General features: G+C 42.1%; 1 protein-coding gene across 6 annotated transcripts in view; it reads left to right on the top strand.

Annotated features, from left to right (window-relative positions):
• Window positions 1-12,270: 12,270 nt before the first annotated feature.
• ARHGAP26 (Rho GTPase activating protein 26) overlaps window positions 12,271-23,237 on the top strand; it is a 466,314-nt gene continuing 455,347 nt past the window's right edge. For 2 of the 6 annotated variants that reach the window (XM_043465131.1, XM_043465127.1), the window contains exon 1: window positions 12,271-12,802. In XM_043465131.1, coding sequence (XP_043321066.1) covers window positions 12,649-12,802 — 154 coding nt within the window. In that variant the 5' untranslated portion in view covers window positions 12,271-12,648. The remainder of the gene's footprint in view (window positions 12,803-23,237) is intronic. The other 4 variants (XM_043465128.1, XM_043465126.1, XM_043465132.1 and 1 more) reach the window with 2 other exon arrangements.

Genomic DNA, 23,237 nt, shown 5'->3' with positions numbered 1-23,237 from the left:
ACCAGTAACACTGAAGAAGATGAAGTTGAATGGTTCTATGAACACCTACAAGACCTTTTAGAACTATAACCCAAAAAAAGATGTCCTTTTCATTATAGAGGACTGGAATGCATAAGTAGGAAGTCAAGAAATACCTGGAGTGACAGACAAATTTGGCCTTGTAGTACAGAATGAAGCAGGGCAAAGGCTAATAGAGTTTTGCCAAGAGAACACACTGGTCATAGCAAACCCCCTCTTCCAACAACACAAGAGAAGACTCTACACATGGATATCACCAGATGATCAACACCAAAATCAGACTGATTATATTCTTTGCAGCCAATGATGGAGGAGCTGTATATAGTCAGCAAAAACAAGACCAGGGGCTGACTATGGCTCAGATCATGAACTCCTTATTGCCAAATTCAGACTTAAATTGAAGGAAGTAGGGAAAACTACTAGACCATTCAGGTATGACCTAAATCAAATCCTTATGACTATACAGTGGAAGTGAGAAATAGATTTAAGGGACTAGAACTGATAGACAGAGTGCCTGATGATCTATGGATGGATGTTCGTGACATTCTACAGGAGACAGGGATCAAGACCATATCCATGGACGAGAAATGCAAAAAGTCAAAATGGTTGTCTGAGGAGGCCTTACAAACAACTGTGAAAAGAAGAGACGTGAAAAGCAAAGGAGAAAAAGAAAGATATTCCCATTTGAATGCAGAGTTCCAAAGAATAGCCAGGAGAGATAAGAAAGCCTTCCTCAGCAAGCAATGCAAAGAAATAGAGGAAAACAACAGAATGGGAAAGACTAGAGACCACTTCAAGAAAATTAAAGATACCAAGGGAACATTTCATGCAAAGATGGGTTCGATAAAGGACAGAAATGGTATAGACCTAACAGAAGCAGATGATATTAAGAAAAGGTGGCAAGAATACACAGAAGAACTGTACAAAAAAGATCTTCATGACCCAGATAATCACGATGGTATGAGCACTCACCTAGAGCCAGACATCCTGGAATGTGAAGTCAAGTGGGCCTTAGAAAGCATCATTACGAACAAAGCTAGTGGAGGTGATGGAATTCCAGTTGAGCTATTTCAAATCCTGAAAGATGATGCTATGAAAGTGCTGCACTCAATATGCCATCAAATTTGGAAAACTCAGCAGTGGCCACAGGACATGGAAAAGGTCAGTTTTCATTCCAATCCCTAAGAAAGGCAATGCCAAAGAATGCTCAAACTATCACACAATTTCACTCATCTCACACGCTAGTAAAGTAATGCTCAAAATTCTCCAAGCTAGGCTTCAGCAACACGTGAACCGTGAACTTCCAGATGTTCAAGCTGGATTTAGAAAAGGCAGAGGAACCAGAGGTCAAATTGCCAACATCTGCTGGATCATCGAAAAAGCAAGAGAGTTCCAGAAAAACATCTATTTCTGCTTTATTGACTACGTCAAAGCCTTCGACTGTGTGGATCACAATAAACTGTGGAAAATTCTGAAAGAGATGGGAATACCAGACCACCTGACCTGCCTCTTGAGAAACCTATATGCAGGTCAGGAAGCAATAGAACTGACTCGTTCCAAATAGAAATAGGAGTATGTCAAGGCTGTATATTGTCACTCTGCTTATTTAACTTATATGCAGAGTGCATCATGAGAAATGCTGGGCTAGAAGAAGCACAAGCTGGAATCAAGATTGCTGGGAGAAATATCAATAACCTCAGATATGCAGATGGCACCACCCTTATGGCAGAAAGTGAAGAGGAACTAAAAAGCCTCTTGATGAAAGTGAAAGAGGAGAGTGAAAAAGTTGGCTTAAAGCTCAACATTCAGAAAACTAAGATCATGACATCTGGTCCCATCACTTCATGGCAAATAGATGGGGAAACAGCGACAAACTTTATTTTTCTGGGCTCGAAAATCACTACAGATGGTGATTGCAGCCATGAAATTAAAAGACGCTTACTCCTTGGAAGGAAAGTTATGACCAACCTAGATAGCATATTAAAAAGTAGAGACATTACTTTGCCATCAAAGGTCCGTCTAGTCAAGGCTATGGTTTTTTCAGTGGTCATGTATGGATGTGAGAGTTGGACTATAAAGAATGCTGAGCACCGAAGAATTGATGCTTTTGAACTGTGGTGTTGGAGAAGACTCTTGAGAGTCCCTTGGACTGCAAGGAGATCCAACCAGTCCATCCTAAATGAGATCAGTCCTGGGTGTTCATTGGAAGGACTGATGCTGAAGCTGAAACTCCAATACTTTAGCCACCTCATGCGAAGAGTTGACTCATTGGAAAAGACCCTGATGCTGGGAGGGGTTGGGGACAGGAGAAGGGGACGACAGAGGATGAGATGGCTTGATGGCACCACTGACTCAATGGACATGAGTTTGAGTAAACTCCAGGAGTTGGTGATGGACAGGGAGGCCTGGCGGGCTGTGATTCATGGGTTCGCAAAGAGTAGGACATGACTGAGTGACTGAACTGAACTGAACATTTAAAGTATACACATGTATGGGAAGATCCAGAGGCAAGAAAGATAGCAAATGTATGAGGGCTGCTTCAATTTAAGTTATTTTTCGTAAGTAAGCTGATTCATTTTGTCATTTTAGTAGCAACAATGGTAAGAAATAGGCCAGTTACTTTTATTGACCCGAATAACCCTGAGTACGTAGTGAAATTGTATTTTGACACTTTTCTGGTATCATCTCAGCTTTTGAATAAGTTTATTTTTATTAATGGATTATTGTTTTTCTTAAATATTGTTTTTTTATTGTTTCTTATTTAATATTCAATCCTGCCCATAAATCAGATACTACCTTTACCATAAATGCTTCAGAAAACATTCTTATAAACTTGACCAAAGAGGTAAAAGATTTATATTCTGAGAACTATAAAACACTGATAAAGGATACAGAATATGATTCAAAGAAAAGGAAGATATCCCATAGTCTTAGATTAGAGGAATTAACATTGTTAAAATGGTCATACTACCCAAAGCAATCTACAGATCTAATGCAATCCCTGTACATTTACCCATGACATTTTACATAGAACTAGAACAAAGAATCCTAAAATTCATATGGAACTGTAAAAGACCCAGAATTGCCTAAGCAATTCTGAAGGAAAGATACCAAGCTGGAGGCATAACACTCTCAGACTTCAGACAATACTACAAGCTATAGTAATCGAAACCACATGGTATTGACACTAAAACAAATACATGGATCAATGGAATAGAACAGAGAGCCAGAAATAAGCCCAACCCGTACACCTAGCGTTAGTTAATCTGCAAGAAAGGAGGCAAGAATTTACAATGGGAAAAAGTCTCTTCAGCAGATGATGTTGGGAAAGCTGGATAGCTGCATGTGAATCAATGAAGTTAGAACACATCTTCATACTATATACAAAAATAAACTCAAAATGACTTAAAGACTTAAATATAAGACATAATAAAATTCCTGGAAGAGAGCATAGGCAAAACATTCTCTTATATAAATTATACAAAGTCAGTATTTTAAGGCAATAGAAATAAAAGTGAAAATTACAATCTAATTAAATATATAAGCTTTTGCACAGCAAAGGAAACTATAAACAAGATGAAAATACAACCTATGAACTAGGAGAAAGCATTTACAAATGATGCAACTGAAAGGGCTTAATTTCTAAAATATACAAACAGCTCATACAACTCAATAGTTATAAACAACAGCAACAAAACAACCCAATCAAAAAAGTGGGTGGATAGAAGACTTAAATAGACATTTCTCCAAAGAAGACATACAGATGGCCAATGGGTACATGGAAAGATGCTCAACATCACTGATTATTAGAGAAATGCAAATCAAAACTGCAGTGAGTTACCACCTCACATCATTCAGAATGTCCATCATTAAGAAGTCTACAAATAACAAATGCTGGAGATGGTGTGGCAAAAAGGAGCCCTCCTGCATTGTTGGTAGGAATGTAAATTGGTGCACCTGGTGCAGCAACTATGGAAAGCAGTATGAAGATTCCTCAAAAACTAAAACTAGAGTTGCTAAATGATCTAGCAATCCTATTCCTGAGCATATATCCAGAAAAACTCTAATTTGAGAAGATATTTGGACTTCAGTGTTTATAGCAGCACTATGAACAGTAGCTAAGACATGGAAGGAAACTGTATGTCTATCAACAGATGAATGGATAAAGAAGATGTATATATACACAATGGAATACTACTTAGCCATAAAAAGAACAGAATAATGCCATTTGCAGCAACATGGATGGATGCAGAATTTATCATACTAAGTGAAGTAAGTCATAAAGAAAAAGACAAATACCACATGATATCACTTATATGTGCAATTTAAAATATGACACAAATGGGGACTTCCTTGGTGGTCTAGTGGTTGAGAATCTACATTCCAATGCAGGGGACTTGGATTCTATCCCAGATCAGGGAACTAAGATCCCTCATGCCATTGGGCAACTAAGCCTGCATGCCACAGTGAAGAGCCCATGCATACCACAGGGAAGACCCAGCACAGTCAAAAAACAGAAACATACTCACAGACATAGAAGTAAACTTAAGGAGAAATGTAAACCAAAGGAGAAATGGTTTAAGGGGGAATATGTTGGGAGTTTGGAATTAGCACATCTAAACTACTCACGTAAAATAGTTAAAACAAGAAGGTCCTGATGTATAGCAAAGGAAACTAATATTCAATATTCTGTAACAAAGCATAATGGAAAAGAAAAATTCTTTTTTTGTGTGTGTGTCTTTATTTATTTATGTATTTATTTTTATTCGTTGGAGGCTAATTACTTCATAACATTTCAGTGGGTTTTGTCATACATTGACATGAATCAGCCATAGAGTTACACGTATTCCCCATCCCGATCCCCCCTCCCACCTCCCTCTCCACCCGATTCCTCTGGGTCTTCCCAGTGCACCAGGCCCGAGCACTTGTCTCATGCATCCCACCTGGGCTGGTAATCTGTTTCACCATAGATAATATACATGCTGTTCTTTCGAAACATCCCACCCTCACCTTCTCCCACAGAGTTCAAAAGTCTGTTCTGTACTTCTGTGTCTCTTTTTCTGTTTTGCATATAGGGTTATCATTACCATCTTTCTAAATTCCATATATATGTGTTAGTATGCTGTAATGTTCTTTATCTTTCTGGCTTACTTCACTCTGTATAATGGGCTCCAGTTTCATCCATCTCATTAGAACTGATTCAAATGAATTCTTTTTAATGGCTGAGTAATATTCCATGGTGTATATATACCACAGCTTCCTTATCCATTCATCTGCTGATGGGCATCTAGGTTGCTTCCATGTCCTGGCTATTATAAACAGTGCTGAGAAAAATTATTAAAACTAATAATTTTCCTTTTTGGAAGCTATGTAAGAACCATGTATTAATGCAGATGACCAAAATTCAGGCAGAAGTGAAGCAGTAGGTTTTGTGATTAGTGCATTTTATCACTTAGAGTTGTGTTTGGCCTTGAGTAGCAACAAACCCCATTAATGGGACTTAAACAGGTTATGTTTTTTTCCCCTTCAAGTGATGAGTAGTTGAGAAGAAGGCACTTTGGGGATAAGAGTTATGGCTCCATGGCATCTGGCTTTCACTATCTTCCCATCCATCAGTCCCTAGCATGTGGTATTCCTCTTCATAGTTGCAAGATAGCTGCTCTTCCTTCATGCTTTGTACCCACATTCTAGACAAAAAGAAGAGGAAGGAAGGTGGGCAAAAGATGTGTGTCAGTTGTCTCCTTATTTAAAAAAAAAAAAAAACAACAACCCTTTTCCAAACCCTACATAGTAGATTTCTAGTTATATCTCAATGGCCAGTATAGTGGCCATGGTCATGAGTAGCTGTGTGAAAGTCAGAGGAATTGAAATCTTTAGCTGGGCCCTTGAGGTTCTGCTAGTTACATAGCCTAAGATTGGAGCTATACTACCAGTTAGAATTTCAGCTCTGTAGCCTAGTGGTTATCTTACATAGATGATTCCTTTTCAGTTTCCTCTTGTATAAAATGGAGATAAGATAATAATCTTGTTGTTATGAGATTAGGTTGTGTAAAGAGTTTAGAAGAGTATTTGATAAATAGTAAATGTTATATAAGTACTTTCTCATTAAATGAGTAAGGAAGATGGGGGAATGGACTTTGGGTAGAAAAGTTGCAGGCATGGAATAAATAAATTATAAAAAATGGAAATAAAAATATTGCTAACATGTACAGCAGACTTATGTAGTATAAGGAATGAGTTTTATTGATTTCTTGCATGAAAGAATGTTAATTAAGTGCTGTTACCTACCTTAACAGGGCTTCTCAGGTGGCATAATGGTAACAAATCCGTTTGCCAATGCAGGAGATGCAAAAGACACAGTTTAAAAAAAAAAAAAGACACGAGTTCGATCTCTGGGTTGGGAAGATCCCCAGGAGGAGGAAGTGGCAACCCGCTCCAGTATTCTTGCCTGGAAAATTCCATGGACAGAGGAGCCTGGCAGGCTGCAGTCTGTGGGGTTGCAAAGAGTCAGACATAGCTAAGCGTGCGCACGCGCGCACACACACACAAACACACACGCGCACACACACACACACACACTTCCCTTAAAGAACTGCAAGCCAGTGGTTTTATCAGGATATATTACTCTTTTTTTCTTTTGGAGGAAAATGAGAATTTTACGTCTGTTTCAGTCAGTTGCTTCTACACAAATTACAGGGCCTGAGACTTAAAGCCAAAACAAATTAGAGGCTTTTGTATAGTGATTGATGTATCGGGGACATACTAGCAAAGGGAAAACACATACACTTCAGAATGAGATACCTCCTTTTTCATTCATGTGTGATCTTTACTCCATTTTTAGGTATTTGGCTATTATTATTTACATATATAAAGAGCCTTTCTTACAGACATCTTGTGTGGAGGTAGTTGGGCTTCTCCGGTGGCTCAGATGGTAAAGAATCCATCTGCAATGCAGAAAACCCGGGTTTGATCCCTGGTTTGGAAAGATCCCCTGGAGAAGGAAATAGCAACCAGCTCCAGTGTTCTTGACTAGAGAATTCCAAGGACAGAGGAGCCTGGCAGGTTACAGTCCATGGAGTTGAAAAGAGTCAGACAAAATTGAGTAACTAACACTTTCACTTTCACTTTTCATGGAGATAGTTATTGAAGGCAGACAGATTTGAATTATAAGCATTGTTCCACCACTATGTGACCTTAGGCACCTTACATCTTCAAGCTTTAGCTGCCTTATCTATAAAGTAGGGAGGGTTACAGCACCTATTTCCCAGAATTCTACTAAAGGTTAAGTGAGGAAGTACCCCCCCCCAAAAAAAAATGCTTAGCATGAATCCTACTACTCAGCAAAAACAATAAATGTCATTGTTAATGTTACCACCACCATCATCATTTTTTAAAACCAACTTTGAGGTGTAATTTATATAGACAAAAATGCACTCATGGATTTCCACAAATATTGATGCCTTTGTGCCACAGTCGAGAAATAGATTTTCTGTTATCCCCAAATCATTGTTTTAAAATAGGATAACTCATGTCTCATCCAGTAAGAACACAAAGGTGAAGTCATGTGTAAGGAAATATATGGTATCAACTATAAAAAAAGCTTGAATGAATGCTAACTAGAGTTACGAAACGCGGGGAATGGAGCAGTAGGAGCACTGGTTTTGAGGGGTGGGTGGGGGACTGGTCAGGTGTACTGCATGTTATAGTGTCTGCCTAATAGCAGCAATTCTCTCTTTTCCCGTTAACAGCACTTTGCTTGTCCTTTGGGGGAGCAACTCGTCCCAAGGCTTTATGTGTTGGGAATGAGACTGTTTCAGCTCTGGCTTTAGCCTTGTATTTCTGCTAGATTTTTTGGGAAAAAAAAACAACAAAACTTTCTTACTGGTAACACTGCTTGATGTTAAGTTTGGAGAAGTAGAGAGAACCTCTGAAAATGACGGCATCACAGAGGAAGGTCTCATGAAGTGATGGAGAGAGAGATCTTATGCCGATATCATCAGCTAAACTGTTAGAAGCTGTCCTGAAGCTGTACTACCCTGGTCCTGTTACATGAGGACCAGTGAGCTTTTATCATAGACCAGCTGTGTTCTATAGCTTGTGTTTAGGAATCATGGGTGAGTGGCCCTTGCCCATCTCTGATTGTGTGGGCTTGGAGATAACATTTGTGAGAGTGCTTTCCTGTTTTCTACAAAGGGGAGGTAATTGTATTGCAGATTTAAAGTTAATTGGACAATTGAAGTCAGAAATTATATGGATTTAAAATATATTGATATCAAAAGTAGAACTGTTTGGACTAACTGGCTAATTTGGAGGAATTCAGATATTCATCCAAAATGTTTAGGCCAGATCATTTTGCCTAAATAATTTCTGTATCTCATCTGAAACTGATTTCTGGGCTTTAACTGTTCTATTCTATTTGCATTCATGGCCACAGCCTATGTTGTTACAGAAGTCACTGTTTCTTCCTTATTAAATAAGTGCCCCTCCCATTGGCACTGTGCATCTTTGAAGTGCCCATTGATGTTCTAGGTGCTGGGGCTGTACAGTGAATAACACAGAAACTATATTTCATGAAGATTACATTATAGAAATAGAGAGACAGCTGCATCTTCCAGGGGCCAGTTACTGTACTCAATACTACTGCATTCTGATTCTCTTCTTCTGATAATATTATCAAAAGTGTGAGAGGTCTTTGTGGAAATTCTGGATAAAATTCATAAGAAATTTACATGCTATCCCTATACTTACACATACACAAATGTATACCTTAATATACATTTGTGTATGTGCCAGACACATATCATAGCTAGGTAACCTGGTTCAACTTAACAACTCCAGGCCTCAATTTCTCACCTGAAAAATGGGGATTATCCTAGTAGTAATCCTACCTTGTGGGGACTAAATGCATGTAAATAATTTAGCATAGTGTCAGGCACAAATTAAGAGCTTAACAAATGATAGATAATATTTATTATTGTTATTACTAATACATATATATTACTTATACACATTTGCCCAATATTCCTCAAAAGAATAAATAATTGTGTACCACATTTTGTTTCATTCATTTAACATTTATTGAATCCTTTACCACGTGCAAGGCCCACAGTGTCAGATTTTTTTTTTTTTTCAGAGATGGCTGCATTAGTATCTCCCTTTCTTGTTGCTTTCCCATCTGGAGGTACAGTCTAATTGTTGTTGTAGTTTAGTCCCTAACTTGTGTCTGACTCTTTTGTGACCCCATGGTCTGTAGCCCACCAGGCTCCTATCTCCATGGGACTTCCCAGGCAAGAATACTAGAGTTGGTTGCCATTTCCTTCTTCAGGGGATCTTTCCCACCCAGGAACTGAACTTACATCTCCTGCACTGCAGGAGGATTCTTTATTGCAGAGGCACCAATGAAGTCTAATTAGCCTTTCCTTAAATCTGAGCTTTTGACTTGTTTGTAGTCAATAAAGGTGGAAGAAGTGTTTGACTTCCAAGGCTAGGTCATAAAAGGTGATTCAGCTTTCCTTTTGTGAGCTGGAACGTTGATACTGGGGTCCTGAGGACCCTGTGAGAAAACTCAACTAGATCACATCCAGTGACCACACAGTGAAGCCTGAGCGCATCTGAAGATAAGAAGATGCTCCCATTACCATCTCACTGCAAACACATGCAAGACCCCAAGTCAGGATTACCCAGTCAAGTTCAGTTCAGTTCAGTTCACTTCAGTCGCTCAGTCATGTCCAACTCTTTGCGACCCCATGGACTGCATGCAGCATGCCAGGACTCCCTGTCCATCACCACCTCCTGGAGTTTACCCAAACTCATGTCCATTGAGTTGGTGATGCCATCCAACCATCTCATCCTCTGTTGTCCCCTTTTCCTCCTGCTTTCAATATTTCCCAGCATCAGGATCTTTTCAAATGAGTCAGCTCTTCACATCAGGTGGCCAACGTATTGGAGTTTCAGCTTCAACATCAGTCCTTCCAATGAACACTCAGGACTGATCTCCTTTAGGATGGACTGGTTGGATCTCCTTGCAATCCAAGGGACTCTCAAGAGTCTTCTCCAACACCACAGTTCAAAAGCATCAATTCTTCAGCACTCAGCTTTCTTTATAGTCCAACTCTCATACCCATACATGACTACTGGACAAACCATAGCCTTGACTAGACGGACCTGTGTTGCAAAGTAATGTCTCTGCTTTTTAATATGCTGTCTAGGTTGGTCATAACTTTCCTTCCAAGGAGTAAGCGTCTTTTAATTTCATGGCTGCAGTCACCATCTACAGTGATTTTGGAGCCCTCCAAAATAAAGCCTCTCACTGTTTCCACTGTTTCCCCATCTATTTGCCGTGAAGTGATGGGACCGGATGCCATGATCTTTGTTTTCTGAACATTGAGCTTTAAGCCAACTTTTTCACTCTTCTCTTTCACTTTCATCAAGAGGTTCTTTAGTTCTTCTTTGCTTTCCGCCATAAGGGTGGTGTCATCTGCATATCTGAGGTTATTGATATTTCTCCTGGCAATCTTGATTAACCCAGTCAAGCTCTCCCCCAAATTCTTGATCCACAGAGATTAGGAGAGAAAATACAATGATTGTAGTTGCTTTTAATCTATTAAGTTTTGGTGTCATTTGTTATGTATTACTCAAGAGCCAGAACACTTACTTTTAAGTGCTCAAGATATAGCATTAAGCAGATTTAGTTTCATGGAATTCCATTCCACATCTTTCTCATTCTTGGCAACTGAGGAACAACTATTTTCAGAGTTTTAATTATCCATCTGATAACTGTTTGGGCCTGCTATCAAGTCTAAATCTGTAGCTACAACTGGCAAACAGATCACACTCATTCATTCATTTATGCATTTAATAAATCAGTACCTCCACCTAGATGACTTCTCTAGCTCCTGAGTTAGCATCCCCTTCTCAATGTTCCCAACTTACTATGCAGGATTGCTATTGCGTGTCGCTTTTCTATCCCACTAACCAGTAGCAGACAGGTTCATTCTGTGTTATTTATCTTTGCATCTCTAGTATCTAGTCTAGTGCCTGCACATAGCAGACCTATGTAAAAACAAAAACAAAGACAACCAACCAAACAAAAAACAAAAAAGCCACACACACACAAAACCACCTAACTGGAGGGCTCCTCCTTCCTAGACATACGAATAATTTATTCAAAGACAGTCCCTATCCTCTAGCACTTCACAGTTCAGCACTGGACACTGTGGGATCCAGCCTGACAGGTGCAGTTAGTGAGCTGCCTAGATTGATTACTGTGGTGGAACCCAAGGGCAATAGGGCAACACATTGCACAAAAGTGGAGAAGGACACGGGAACAGATCCATTCATTTATTTCGCAAATACTTATCAATTGCCGTAGCACATATAGCACAAGGTAAGTGCTCAATATCTGTGACTAGGTGCCAGCCACTGTTCTAGGCGTTAGGGTTGCCGCAGCGCACAAGACAGCGGCGGTGGCTTATTTCGTACTCTTGAAGCTCACAGTGTAGCAAAGGACTACAGGCAGTGGACGTAATTATGTAAAATTGTGTGAGGTGCCCATCAGGAAAACAGGCGGCTGAAATTCTTGAAAGGATGTTAGATCCTTCGGTTGGGGGCAGACGTGGGCGGGTTTTGAGCAGGAGTGGCCGTGAGGGGGCCGGACTGTAGGGGGCGGGAAGACTGCAGGCCAGAAGAGCTGGTAATTTTAAGATGCAAGTATGTTTTGCTTGAGTGGAAGAAGGAGCTTGTGTCTAGGGGCGACGTGGTCGCTTGGTACGCTCGGGGTTCTCCTGGGGCGTGCGCGAGTGCTAAGTCGCTTCAGTCGTGCCCGACTGGGGAATGCATTTTGAGTGTAAGCACGATTGCCTCAGTCTTAGGGGAACTGCAGCCCTAAATTCCTAGATTTTTCATGTTCGGCACATCTAGGCTCCTCCGCTCCCCAGATATGCAGACGCACCGTCTCCGGCTCGGATCCCGGCAGCTGCGCGGGCCCTTGCGGCGGCGATCACCGTTGCTTCCCGGCTCGGACTCCGCAACCCACAGCAGACGGGAGGGGGCGGAGCTTGTGCTGCGGACCTAGGCGGTGGCGTGGGCCACGCCCCCCGACCTAGACCCCGCCTCTGGACCCCATTGATTGGGTTATGGTCGCGGAAGGGCCGGGCATCCTCGGAAGGCCCGTGGGTAGGGCTGAGGCGGGGTTCTGATTGGCTCGGCTGGGATTAGGTCATTGCTAGCAGGTTCGGCCAGCCCGGACGCCGGCTGGGCGGCCGAGGCTGCTGTGAGAGGGCGCTCGAAGCTGCAGGAGAGCGAACTGGAGAAGGAGGCGGGGAGGCGGCTGCTGCACTCGCTCCACTGCTCGTTCCCTTCCCGTCGCCGCTGCGGGTCCGCCGCTGCTCTTCCTGCTCCGCGGCCTCTCGGTTACACGCCGTTGGAGCAGCCGCTCTTCGTTCGCGTCCAGGCTCTGTTCAGGAGTCGTGCGCCCCCGCGGACACCGCGCTGAGAGAGAGCCGGCGCCACACCTGTGGAGCCGGCGGCCGTCGGGGGTGCCGGCCAGGGTCTCACCGCGTGCGTGCTCCCGGCTGCGGGCCGCCGGAGCCCCGGGGGAGGCGCGCCCCCCGACTGGGCGCCGCGGACACCATGGGGCTGCCCGCGCTTGAATTCAGTGACTGCTGCCTCGACAGCCCTCACTTCCGAGAGACGCTGAAGTCGCACGAAGCGGAGCTAGACAAGACCAACAAATTCATCAAGGAGCTCATCAAGGACGGGAAGTCACTCATCAGCGCGCTCAAGAGTGAGTGCCCCGGAGCCTGGTGGGGACGGTGCCCCGGGGCGGGAGGGGCCGTCGGGCGGCGCTGAGACCTAGGGGTCCCGCGCCCGGCTGGATTTCTGCCCCCGGGCGCTGAGGGACGGGCGTAGACCCTTGTCGCGAGGCGGAAAGGATACGTAAAAGGGGCGAGCTAGCAACAAGACAGTGAAGGAAGAGACCCGTCACCCGGCCGTTTGCGTTCCGGGGTGACTGGGAGGTGACCGAGCGCGAGTAGCGCTCTGGGGCGCCGCGGGTGGGTGTGCGCGGCACACACAGGTGTCCCAGGAGTGGGACTGGCGTGCCTGGAGCACCGTAGCATATTGGGAAACCCCTTCGCGTCCACGACTCCGGCTTCCTTGGGGGAGAGTTGCTCACCCCTGAGTGCCCAGCCGTGGGAATGGAGCGTGCCCCGCCAAGGGGGCGCTGCCTCCCCTCAGGAAAAGGCGGGTTGTGCCTGCTTCGCTCCCTTTGCTCAAGCCTGCTCAGGGCCGCCGGGATCTCCGAGAGGTCTCCTTCCCTTCCCAGAGAAGGGCTGGGTAGGGTGGTTGGTCAGCTCGCGATTCTTTGGAGCAGTGGCAGCTTGTAACCCACCAGATCTAGAATCAGGACCACGTACGTGTGCAGGTTCTGATTCTTGTGTTTAGCAGAAGGTGATAGGGGTGGGAGTACAGAATCAGAGTGTTCCTTTACTCTAAACTGTGGGCGAGGGTTTAAAAATAGAACGAACACATCCTCTCCCTCTCCCGCTCCCTCATTCTCCTTTTTTACCTCTCCCAATATCCTTGAAAACTCAAAGGTCTGGGAAGGAATGTCCTCGATCTTTGCTCAGAAAGAAGTTTAAACTTATCCTTAGAGATTTTCGAACCTTTTGTAAAACCATTTTTGCAAATTTCCCCTTGGCAGGGGAGAAATGAAATTTACATTCTGTGTATGATTTCCCTTGTCATTTGCAGAGCCAGAGAGTGTCTCCTTCTGGCCAAACGAGTGCTCTAGGGATGAATGCCTTGGATTGCTGAGCTCCTTTTTTTGGGTGCCTTTTCTGTCTACCCATTTAAGAATGATTTGGTTCATCTTTTATTTTTAAGAATCAGGAATAACATAAAGGCAGATAGTGGAATTGTCTTTGACTTGACTTTCCCTTTCTCTTTGCTGCATTTCTTAATAGGTGATATCTTTCAAATAGGAAAGCTTGCCTTGGCAGAGTGCAGCCATGGGTCTGAGAATTGTCACCAAGTCTCTTTAAAGGAGACTCAAAGTCAAGTGCCTGAGATGTCATTTTGTGAGCCTGTTGCTTCTAAACATGAAGAAGACAGTGGAGCCCCAGGGCAGCAAGTGGTAGTCTTTTGAGGTGAAATAAAAGTAGAACTTTGGTGTGCTGAGGCTCTTCAGAGGCAGGGTCTCTGTTGGAGGCTGTAACCTAAAGCAAATGAATAGACTCTTCTTTTGTTGATGACCAGGGCCATCCTTGGAATGTGTGATCCCTAGTTTGAAGTAAGTTAGGGGCTCACTTACAGGTTGGACCCACACATTTTATTTGAATCTCAGACTGGCTTTAATTGGGTCTCTGCTTTATTCAGCAAACATTTGGAGTGCCTGCTGTGTGCTCGATATTACCCTGGGCACTGAGGATGTAGTAGTGATTGTTCTCTTGTCCCTGTGGCTGTGGAGACTTACTCCATACTAGGCACTGCTTCACCCACAAATTATCTCACACATTATAACTCATCTTATAAATGAGAAAGCAGGCGTGAAAGCATCGCTAGCTGAGAGTCGCACCGCTCTAAGAGCAGGGCTGTTTTTGAGCCCCGCAGGGTCTGAGCCAGAGATGAAGTTCCTGCTGATGTTGAGCTCTTAATTCTGCCTCATTCCTCTTGCCCAGATTGGAGCCCCTGGACCAAGAGTGTTGGAATTTGGACCTGCATTTTGTATCTTAGCCTTGAGTCTGAGGAGGATGCCTTTATATGACTGGCTATTTATCTGCTTGCCACTATTTTTAAGGCGGGGGAAGGGGGGGTTTAAGAATTCTTTGGGTAGGAGGAAACAGTACAGGTGATAGAGTTTTTTAAATTGTCTAATGAATGGACCAGCTGTATAACTTGGGGGAGAGCTAGGTGTTCTAATCTCTTAATATCCAGCTCTTACTAACTATACTCTTCTGCTCTTACTAGTACTTGAACAGGTGCCACATTCCCTCTTAAAGAGGGTGGAGGTGATTATTATTTCCTGAACTTCAGGCATTGTGTTATCATTAGGTCCTTCTTGCATTGTATATTACTATGCTAGTATGTGTGTATTCATTTTCTTTGGATCATCTTTATCACTTCTGCAAAATGTAAAGCCAGCGTTTTAAAAATATATATATGTAAAAATACATAATTATATAAGTAACATTGGTTTAGATGTTTATAGGCTCTTCCATCTCTAAAATTTTATGGCTTTATTTTATAATTAATATGCACAGATCTTTGGGTTTAGATTTCCTTTGTGTGTTAATTTGAGGCAATAATACTGGGCTCCAGGGATTGCTGAAGTTCAGCTAGATCATTGCTCTTTATGAATGAGGAAGCTGACGATCAGAGAGATCAGTAACCTGCCCAAGACATCACAGCAATTAAGTGTACTTAAACAAAAGTTATCTGATTCTAGAGCCTGTGCACTTAACTGTGAAGTAGAAATGTTGTGTAGGTCTGTTTATTGAATACCCTTGAGAATCTGGTAAACAAACGAACTCCTTGAAGTCTTTCCCTAGAGCTCAAACCTCTGGGCTGGACACATGGCAGATAAGCAATATAATAATTTTGCTGCATTTCAAAAACTCCTACCTTTGGAGAAAGTTCTTGTTTGATGTGGTGACTCCCAGTCAATTTTTCCTGTGCTAATTTGTCTAGGCATTTTCTGTGAGCACTCTTTCCTTGACCTGATTAATCTGTCTCAGTCTAGAGGATTCTGTATGCTTTGGTCCTTTTTTCTTTCTGGAGAGATAATAGAGGCTGGCAACGACGTTCAGATTTGTAGAATTAAGAGTTTTAGGATTTTCTGTGTTTGGCTCTTGACCTCATCACTTACTGGGCAAGTCACTAAGCCTGAGCTGCTCCTGTGTAAAATGGGAAAAGCCACGCTGACCTCCTAAGGCTGTTGTGAGCACGAAATGAAACAGTGCATGTAAAGAAAGCACTTAGCTTGGAGCCTGGCGTGTAGTGCTGCTTAGTTAATGGTAGCTATTATTATCTTCCAGAACGTCAAGACTCAGAGTAAGAGTCACTAAGAGCAGAATTGTCTGCACAAGTGTGCTGAACTTCATTTCTGTCTGTCTCATGGACTTGATGGCAAACCAACTGTGATTTCATAGAACTGAAAGTGAATTAGGCTGTTGGTTTTGAGAGGTGGTTTTCAGGAACTGTTTTCTTTCCACCTTCAGAGTTGGTTTATGGACTTGTTCCTGGGGATATGCCCCTTTCAATTTGACTTCTTTCTAAGATAGAGTGAATTCTATTACTTTAATAGTCATAGGTGGGAGGGGTGGGGCAGAAATTCGCATTTTAGAATATCAACTTTATTGAGATATAATCTGTTCACCCTCTTAAAGCATCCAGTTCAGTGGTTCTTAGTACATCCACAGAGCTGTGCAGCTGTCGCCACAGTCAATCTTAGAACATTTTTCATCACCTCCAAAAGAAATTCCATTCCCATAAACAGTCACCCCCCACCATTTTCTCCCAAGTCCTCCCTCCCCATTCTCATGCCCTCCAAGCCTAGTCAAGCACTGATGTATTTTCTGTCTCTATTGATTTTCCTATTCTGGATATCAGAAGTGTAATTTTAATAGTTTTCTCTTAGATGGTGGTGGGCAACTTGAGGCACTGAATTCTTGATTGGAATTTCAGGTGGGAAACTTTGAACCATAAGCTGCTCTCCTACATTGGGGTTTAAGTAGGGGTGAGGTCCCAGAGACTGAACTGTGTCCTAGGGGAAAACCCAGTTGTCTCATGAGATGGAAAGATGGATTCATTTTAGTTCCTGGCACTTTCAAGGATACAGAAAGTGAAAGTGCTAGTAGCTCAGTTGTGTCTGACTCTGTGACCCCATGGATAGCCTGCTAGGCTCCTCTGTCCCTGGAATTCTCCAGGCAAGAATACTGGAGCTGGTCGCCATTTCCTTCTCCAGGGGATCGTCCCAATCCAGGGATTGAACCCGAGTCTCCTGCGTTGGATTTTTTTAATCATCTGAGCCACCAGGGAAGAGATTACCAAAACTAGAACAACGATCCAACCCCTTCTGTCAGTCACCTTTCAGTCAAGTTGGAGCAGAGAGTGTGATACTGAATAAAGCCTTTCTCTGGGATTGATATCTTGTTGGGTGACACTTTTTTTTTTTTTAGTAAAGTGAAATGAGTGTATCTGTGTTTCTGTAGTTCAGCCTGTAGTTTTCGTGAGACTTTTTGGGTATGATATGCCTTTATCAATGTGTTCTCAGAGGTTAGTAATTCTGACCTGCATCACATTTCCAAGGCAATCGCAGTGAATTTTAACAGAAATAAATGAATAAGAATGCCAGTAAAAAACACAACAGTAAATTTTAGCTGCTATGTATTTGTCTGTCAATATCAAATCTTAAATTCAAGGGACATTTATCTTTTAACAGAAATAAGAGTTGTAGAAATCTGTCACCATAACTGTATATGAACAAAGCAAAATGCTGTATTTTGGAACTTGAACCGAGTGGAGAGATGGATAAAAAGTCTGATTTACTTAAGTGAGGTCATACTTAAAAGGTTTTTTGCTAAGGCATGAAGAAAGAACATTTAGATAGTGCGTTACTTAAGGGGAAAAAAAAAAGAATGAGATTTAAATAGTTTTGATAATATTTGCTAGAGGGCATTCATGAGGCTCAGTGGGGCCCTGACCTCATATTATGGGGAGGAAAAAAACTAAAATTTATCTCATATCTACATTCTTAAATAATGCAAGCTGTCATTAATTGCCATAGTCTAAATATCCAGTCTGATAGATGTGTTCTAGAAGGAGCATGAAAAGAAAGTGAAAGTGAAAGTTGCTCAGTCGTGTCCAATTCTATGCGTACTCCAGGCCAGAATACTGGAGTGGGTAGCCATTCCCTTCTCCAGTGGATTTTCCCAACCCGGGGATGGAACCCAGGTCTCCCACGTTGCAGGTGGATTCTTTACCAGCTGAGCCACAAGGGATGCCCAGAAGAAGCATATATGTCTTCAGTGTATTGAAAATTGTTTCTAATCCTCGGTTTGTAACTGCTCTTCTGCATTTCACAATGATCTGGATTTGGAACATTAGTAATACTAACTGAAAAATTGATGCTTTTGAACTGTGGTGTTGAAGACTCTTGAGAGTCCCTTGGACTGCAAGGAGATCCAACCAGTCCATCCTAAAGTAGATCAGTCCTGAATATTCATTGGAAGGACTGATGCTGAAGCTGAAACTCCAATACTTTGGCTACCTCATGCAAAGAGTTGACTCATTGGAAAAGACCCTGATGCTAGGAGGGATTGGGGGCAGGAGGAGAAGGGGACGACAGAGGATGAGATGGCTGGATGGCATCACCGACTCGATGGACATGGGTTTGAGTAAACTCTGGGAGTTGGTGATAGACAGAGATGCATGGCGTGCTGCGATTCTTGGGGTCGCAAAGAGTCGGACACGACTGAGCTACTGAAGTGAACTGAATACTAGAGGGCATTCTCTTTATAGAAGTCCTTCCACAGGATGCCTTCCAAGAATACATTGGATGTGGCTCTGGCCCCTTTATGTAGATGCGGAACATATCTCAGCATTAAGTTCATTTAAGAAGTGAACTCTGCAGAAGTAACTTGGAACTGGTAATGTGCAGGCTGAGGAGACCCAGACCTGGGGTGCATAGTGCAATTCAGAGAGCCAGGCTTCTGTTATCAGGCAGACTTGATGTTCAGTCAAGCTCTAGCACATACACGCTGTTAAGACTTTGGGAGCACTGTCAGTTTTCTCAGCAAACAAGCAAACAGAAAACCTGGAACCTTGCCAGCAGCTCTTGTTTTCGAAACACTCACCAAGGGCCCGGCCCTATGCTAAGTGCACACATTGTCTCATGAGTCCTTTACCCTGTCCTGCGAGGTGAATACTCTTATTCACCTGCATTTTGCAGTTAGGGTAACTTGTCTCAGGTCACAGAGCTAGGAAGTTGTGCAGGCAAGTTTTGAACTTGGCAACGGACTGCAGGGCTTCTCTTAAACATGACCCATCAGTACCTCAGTAAACACTTTGGCAGTGAAGATACAAATTCCTCAGAGAGCTAGACGCTAGAAAGGAGAAATGTGCAGCAGGTGTTAGATTAAGTGAGAATATTGTGCCCATTGTTTTTCAGTCTCTGAGTCCTGGTTGCAAAGAATAGCTAAAATTTGTATTGTGCTCTGAAGTTTTGTGTTCTCATCTTCGTAGGATTAAAGAGCCATTGTAGGCTAGTGAGGCATAAGTAAGGGTGTCTGACTACTTGGCTTTTTGAAGCAGTAGAGTTGCTCTTTGGGGGTAGCACTGATTATCAGTGAGTTTCTCTCTTCTTTTTAATGTTGTTTAGAAAATGCATACTTTTTTTTAAACATTTTTCAGTTGAAATATTAAAAAATTGAGATATAATTGACACAGAACATTTTTTTAGTGTTAGATGTACAATGTCATGATTTGCTATTTTGTATATATTATGAAATGGTCGCCACAGTATGTCTAGTTAACATCCATCACCATACATCTATTACGAATTTTTTTTTCTTGTGATGAGAACTTTTAAGATCTATTCTCTTAGCAGCTTTCAAATGATAGTACTATTAATTATAGTCACCATGCTATGCATCACAGTCCACGACTTATTTATTTTGTAGATGAAAGTTATTCTGTTTTAACTGGGTAGTAAAGCGTTGAACATGGAGGCTAAAAGCTTGTTCCTGGGTCTGATTTGTTAAGATAAATAGTTCGTCCTTTTTGCTCATTAAAACAAGAGTGGAAAAAAAATCAAGATTTGTGTGCTTAAAACACGTCACTCTTTTGTACTTCTTTAGGGTTTGATGTAGGTTTCTGCAGTAGTGAGATGAGTTCTTCGTTAATAGTAAAAACTCCCAAAGGCTCTTCAGTGCCAACGTGCTTTGTTTAGGACTAATTATATTACTTAACAAATCCTAAAGGATCAAATGCATATGGAGTTAGGTAACAAAAAGTTTTTTTCTCAGCTCTGTTGCTTTGCTTTAGCACCTTTCGAATAAAAGAAGAAAAAGCATTTCCTAATTATTTGTAAATGGTGGTAATTTGCAATACTGACATTTGGAATGTTACTCATGCAAATATAAACATCTGCAAATTATATCCAAACAAGATTTTGTAGTTTTTATATAACACTGGCTTTAAAAAAAAGTCCTTCCACTTTAATCCAGTTATTCAGTTCTGGATTGGACTGAATAAATTGCATCTATAATTTGTACAAGATTTCCCACGTGGCTCAGTGTAAAGAATCCACCTTCAGTGCAGGAGACATAGGTTTGATCCCTGGGTCGGGAAGATCCTCTGGAGAAGGAAATGGCAACTCACTCCAGTATTCTTGCCTGGGAAATCTCATGGACAGAGGGGTATAGTCATTGGGGTCGCAAAAGAGTTGGACACCACTCAACGACTAAACAACAACCATAATCACTAGCACTCAGCCCACTGATTTGAGGCTCAAGTTTCCCCTTCCCTTCTTTTAAAAAAATATGATTAATAGACTTTATTTTTTAGAGCAGTTTCAGGTTTACAGAAATATTGAGTGGAAAGTATAGAAAGTTCCTTTATAGCCTCTCACACCCATTTCTCTCAGATAGTACATTTGTTCCAATAATGACATAGTGTTATAACTCAAGTCCATAGTTTACATAAGGGTTCATTCTTTGTGTTGTATATTCTATGAGTTTTGACAAATGTATTGACCTTAACAGTATCATGCAGAATAGTTTCAGCCTGTGAAATACATGTCTTTGTATGGACATATGTTTTCATTTCTTATTTAATTTCCCACCTTGGAGTAGAATTACTAGGTTGTATAGATAAACTTAAGTTTAATTTTGTAAAAGCCTGCCAAACTCTATTCTGCAGCAGAAGCATCCTTTTAAATTCCCCTCAGCATCATCCAAGGGTTCCAGTCTCTCCACATTATCACCAATACCTGCTATTGTCTGTCTCTTTGATTGTAGCCGTCCCAGTGGATGGGAAGTGGTACCTCTTGGTTTTACTTCGCATTTCTGTGATACTTACAATGCTGAGCATGTTTTCCTAAGCTCATTGGCCACTGTTGCATTTTCTTTGCTGAAGTGTCTGTTCAGATCTTTTAGATGGGCACTGTTTACATTTCGGATTGTTTTTTAATCCTTTTGTGTGTACATGCTCAGTTTCTAAGTTGTATCTGACTATGACCCTGTGGACCATAGCCCGCCAGGCTCCTCCATCCATGGGATTTCCCAGGCAAGAATACTGGAGTGAGTTGCCATTTCCTTCTCCAGGGGATCTTCCTGACCCTGGGATCAAACCTGCATCTCCTGCATTGCATTCTTTACCACTGAGCCACCTGGGAAGCTATTAATTCTTTTACTTTTTCTGTAAAACTTTTGATGAGTAAGTGAACACCATGGGGTATACTTTATTTGTCCTCATTTGGGGACTTTTTGCTTCTACTTGCTTCAACCTCAGATGCCCTTGACTGACCAGTTTCACATCCCAGGGCTTGAAAGGTGATTCTGACAAGGCCGTGGTTCAGATTTCTGCTCTAGTTAGGCCAGTCAGCGTCCCTCTGGGCAGAGGCCCCAGGCTGAACTTCCTAATGCTGGCCAGTGTAAGCTAATGATCGCAAACCCCATGAATTGACAAAATGAGCACGGGTCAGGGAGAAGCTGTTGTCACCATGGAGCTATTGGGGAAAGCAGTTCATGAAGGTGACTTTGTTACCCTGTCTAGGCCATTGCATTTTTAAAAGTTAGTCAAAGGAGAGATGCCAGTACGAAGCTAAGTGTCATACATTTCTGACTGACTCAAGTTTTAATTTTTAAAATTATAACCCAGTATGTTTTAAATTATATATCTTAGGCCATCAGAGGAAGACTTTCATTCAACAAATACGGAGTCTTGCTTTGCTCTTACCATGTCATCCAAGGCCTGGCCTCGAGTAAGGGCTTTTAAGGTTGTGGTAACAGATGCAGAAGTTGTGAGGTGAGAGGAATTATGGGGTGTCTGAGGGCTTGCAGGGAGGCCTGTGTAGCTGGAGCAGAGCGATGGCAGATGAACAAGGAGAGAGGCTAGGAGCCAAGTCCTCGAGGTCTTGACTCCCAGAGGGACTTTGAGTTTCATTCTGAGTGTGATGAAAAGTCAGGAGAAGGTTGTGATATCATCCTTCTTGTGCTTTAAGAGATTATGGGGAGCACTGTGTAGAGAATAATTTAGTGGGGCAGGAATGGAGGCAAAGAGAGCAGTTAGGAGGCTGAATAATAGGTGAGGTAAGAGGCAGTGGCACCTTGGGCTAGGGGGCAGCGTTGGAGATATAGGTCAGATCCTGGGTGTTTTTGGAAGTAGCGCCCACAAGATCTACTATTTGATTGGATTTAGGCTTTGAGACTACTGAACGACTTCACTTTCACTTTTTACTTTCATGCATTGGAGAAGGAAATGGCAACCCACTCCAGTGTTCTTGCCTGGAAAATCCCAGGGAGGGGGAGCCTGGTGGGCTGCCGTCTGTGGGGTCGCACAGAGTCGGACATGGCTGAAGTGACTTAGCAGCAGCAGCAGCAATAGGCTTTGAGACTAAAAATCAAGAATGATTCAAATGTTTTTAGCTAGAGCCGTTATGTGAATGATGGTGCTATTTTCTGAAATAAGGATGCCTTGGGAAGGATTAGGTTTGGGGGAAGATGAACAGTGTAAATGGGTGACCTAATCTTATAGTGCAAAGACAAAAAATTACACACTTCATGAATACACTCATGAAAGAACGACAGAGTGTGGAACTATATAGAGTAAAGCACCCCCTTGCCTGAGTTAACCACTGATGTACTTTTTTTCTCGTCCTTTTTCTGTGCATATTTTTTGTTTTCATAAGTGGAATTATAGGGTGTGAATTAGTCTGTGTTTTTCTTTTCTGGTTGATATTATGTTTTAGAGGTCTTCCATGTCAGTATACATATACAGTGTATTCTTTTTTTTTTTTTTTTTTGAGCATGTAAAATATGTTTTATTGTTCTTTAAAAGGGCTCAGGGTTTGGTTTTAAATCAGGCTGCACACCTTTCATCAGTCTGACATCTCTCTCACCATGTCAAACTGGCTTCAGCTAGCAATACTTCATTAAATCCAAAAGAAAAAAATAATTTTTTTAATTTTGAAGAAAATCCAGTTCTGAGAACAATTAACA

Source organism: Cervus canadensis, chromosome 4, assembly GCF_019320065.1.
Source record: "Cervus canadensis isolate Bull #8, Minnesota chromosome 4, ASM1932006v1, whole genome shotgun sequence".
Classification (NCBI taxonomy): domain Eukaryota; kingdom Metazoa; phylum Chordata; class Mammalia; order Artiodactyla; family Cervidae; genus Cervus; species Cervus canadensis.
The sequence above is the reverse complement of the archived record's forward strand: the minus strand, read 5'-3'. Positions and strand labels throughout refer to the sequence as shown.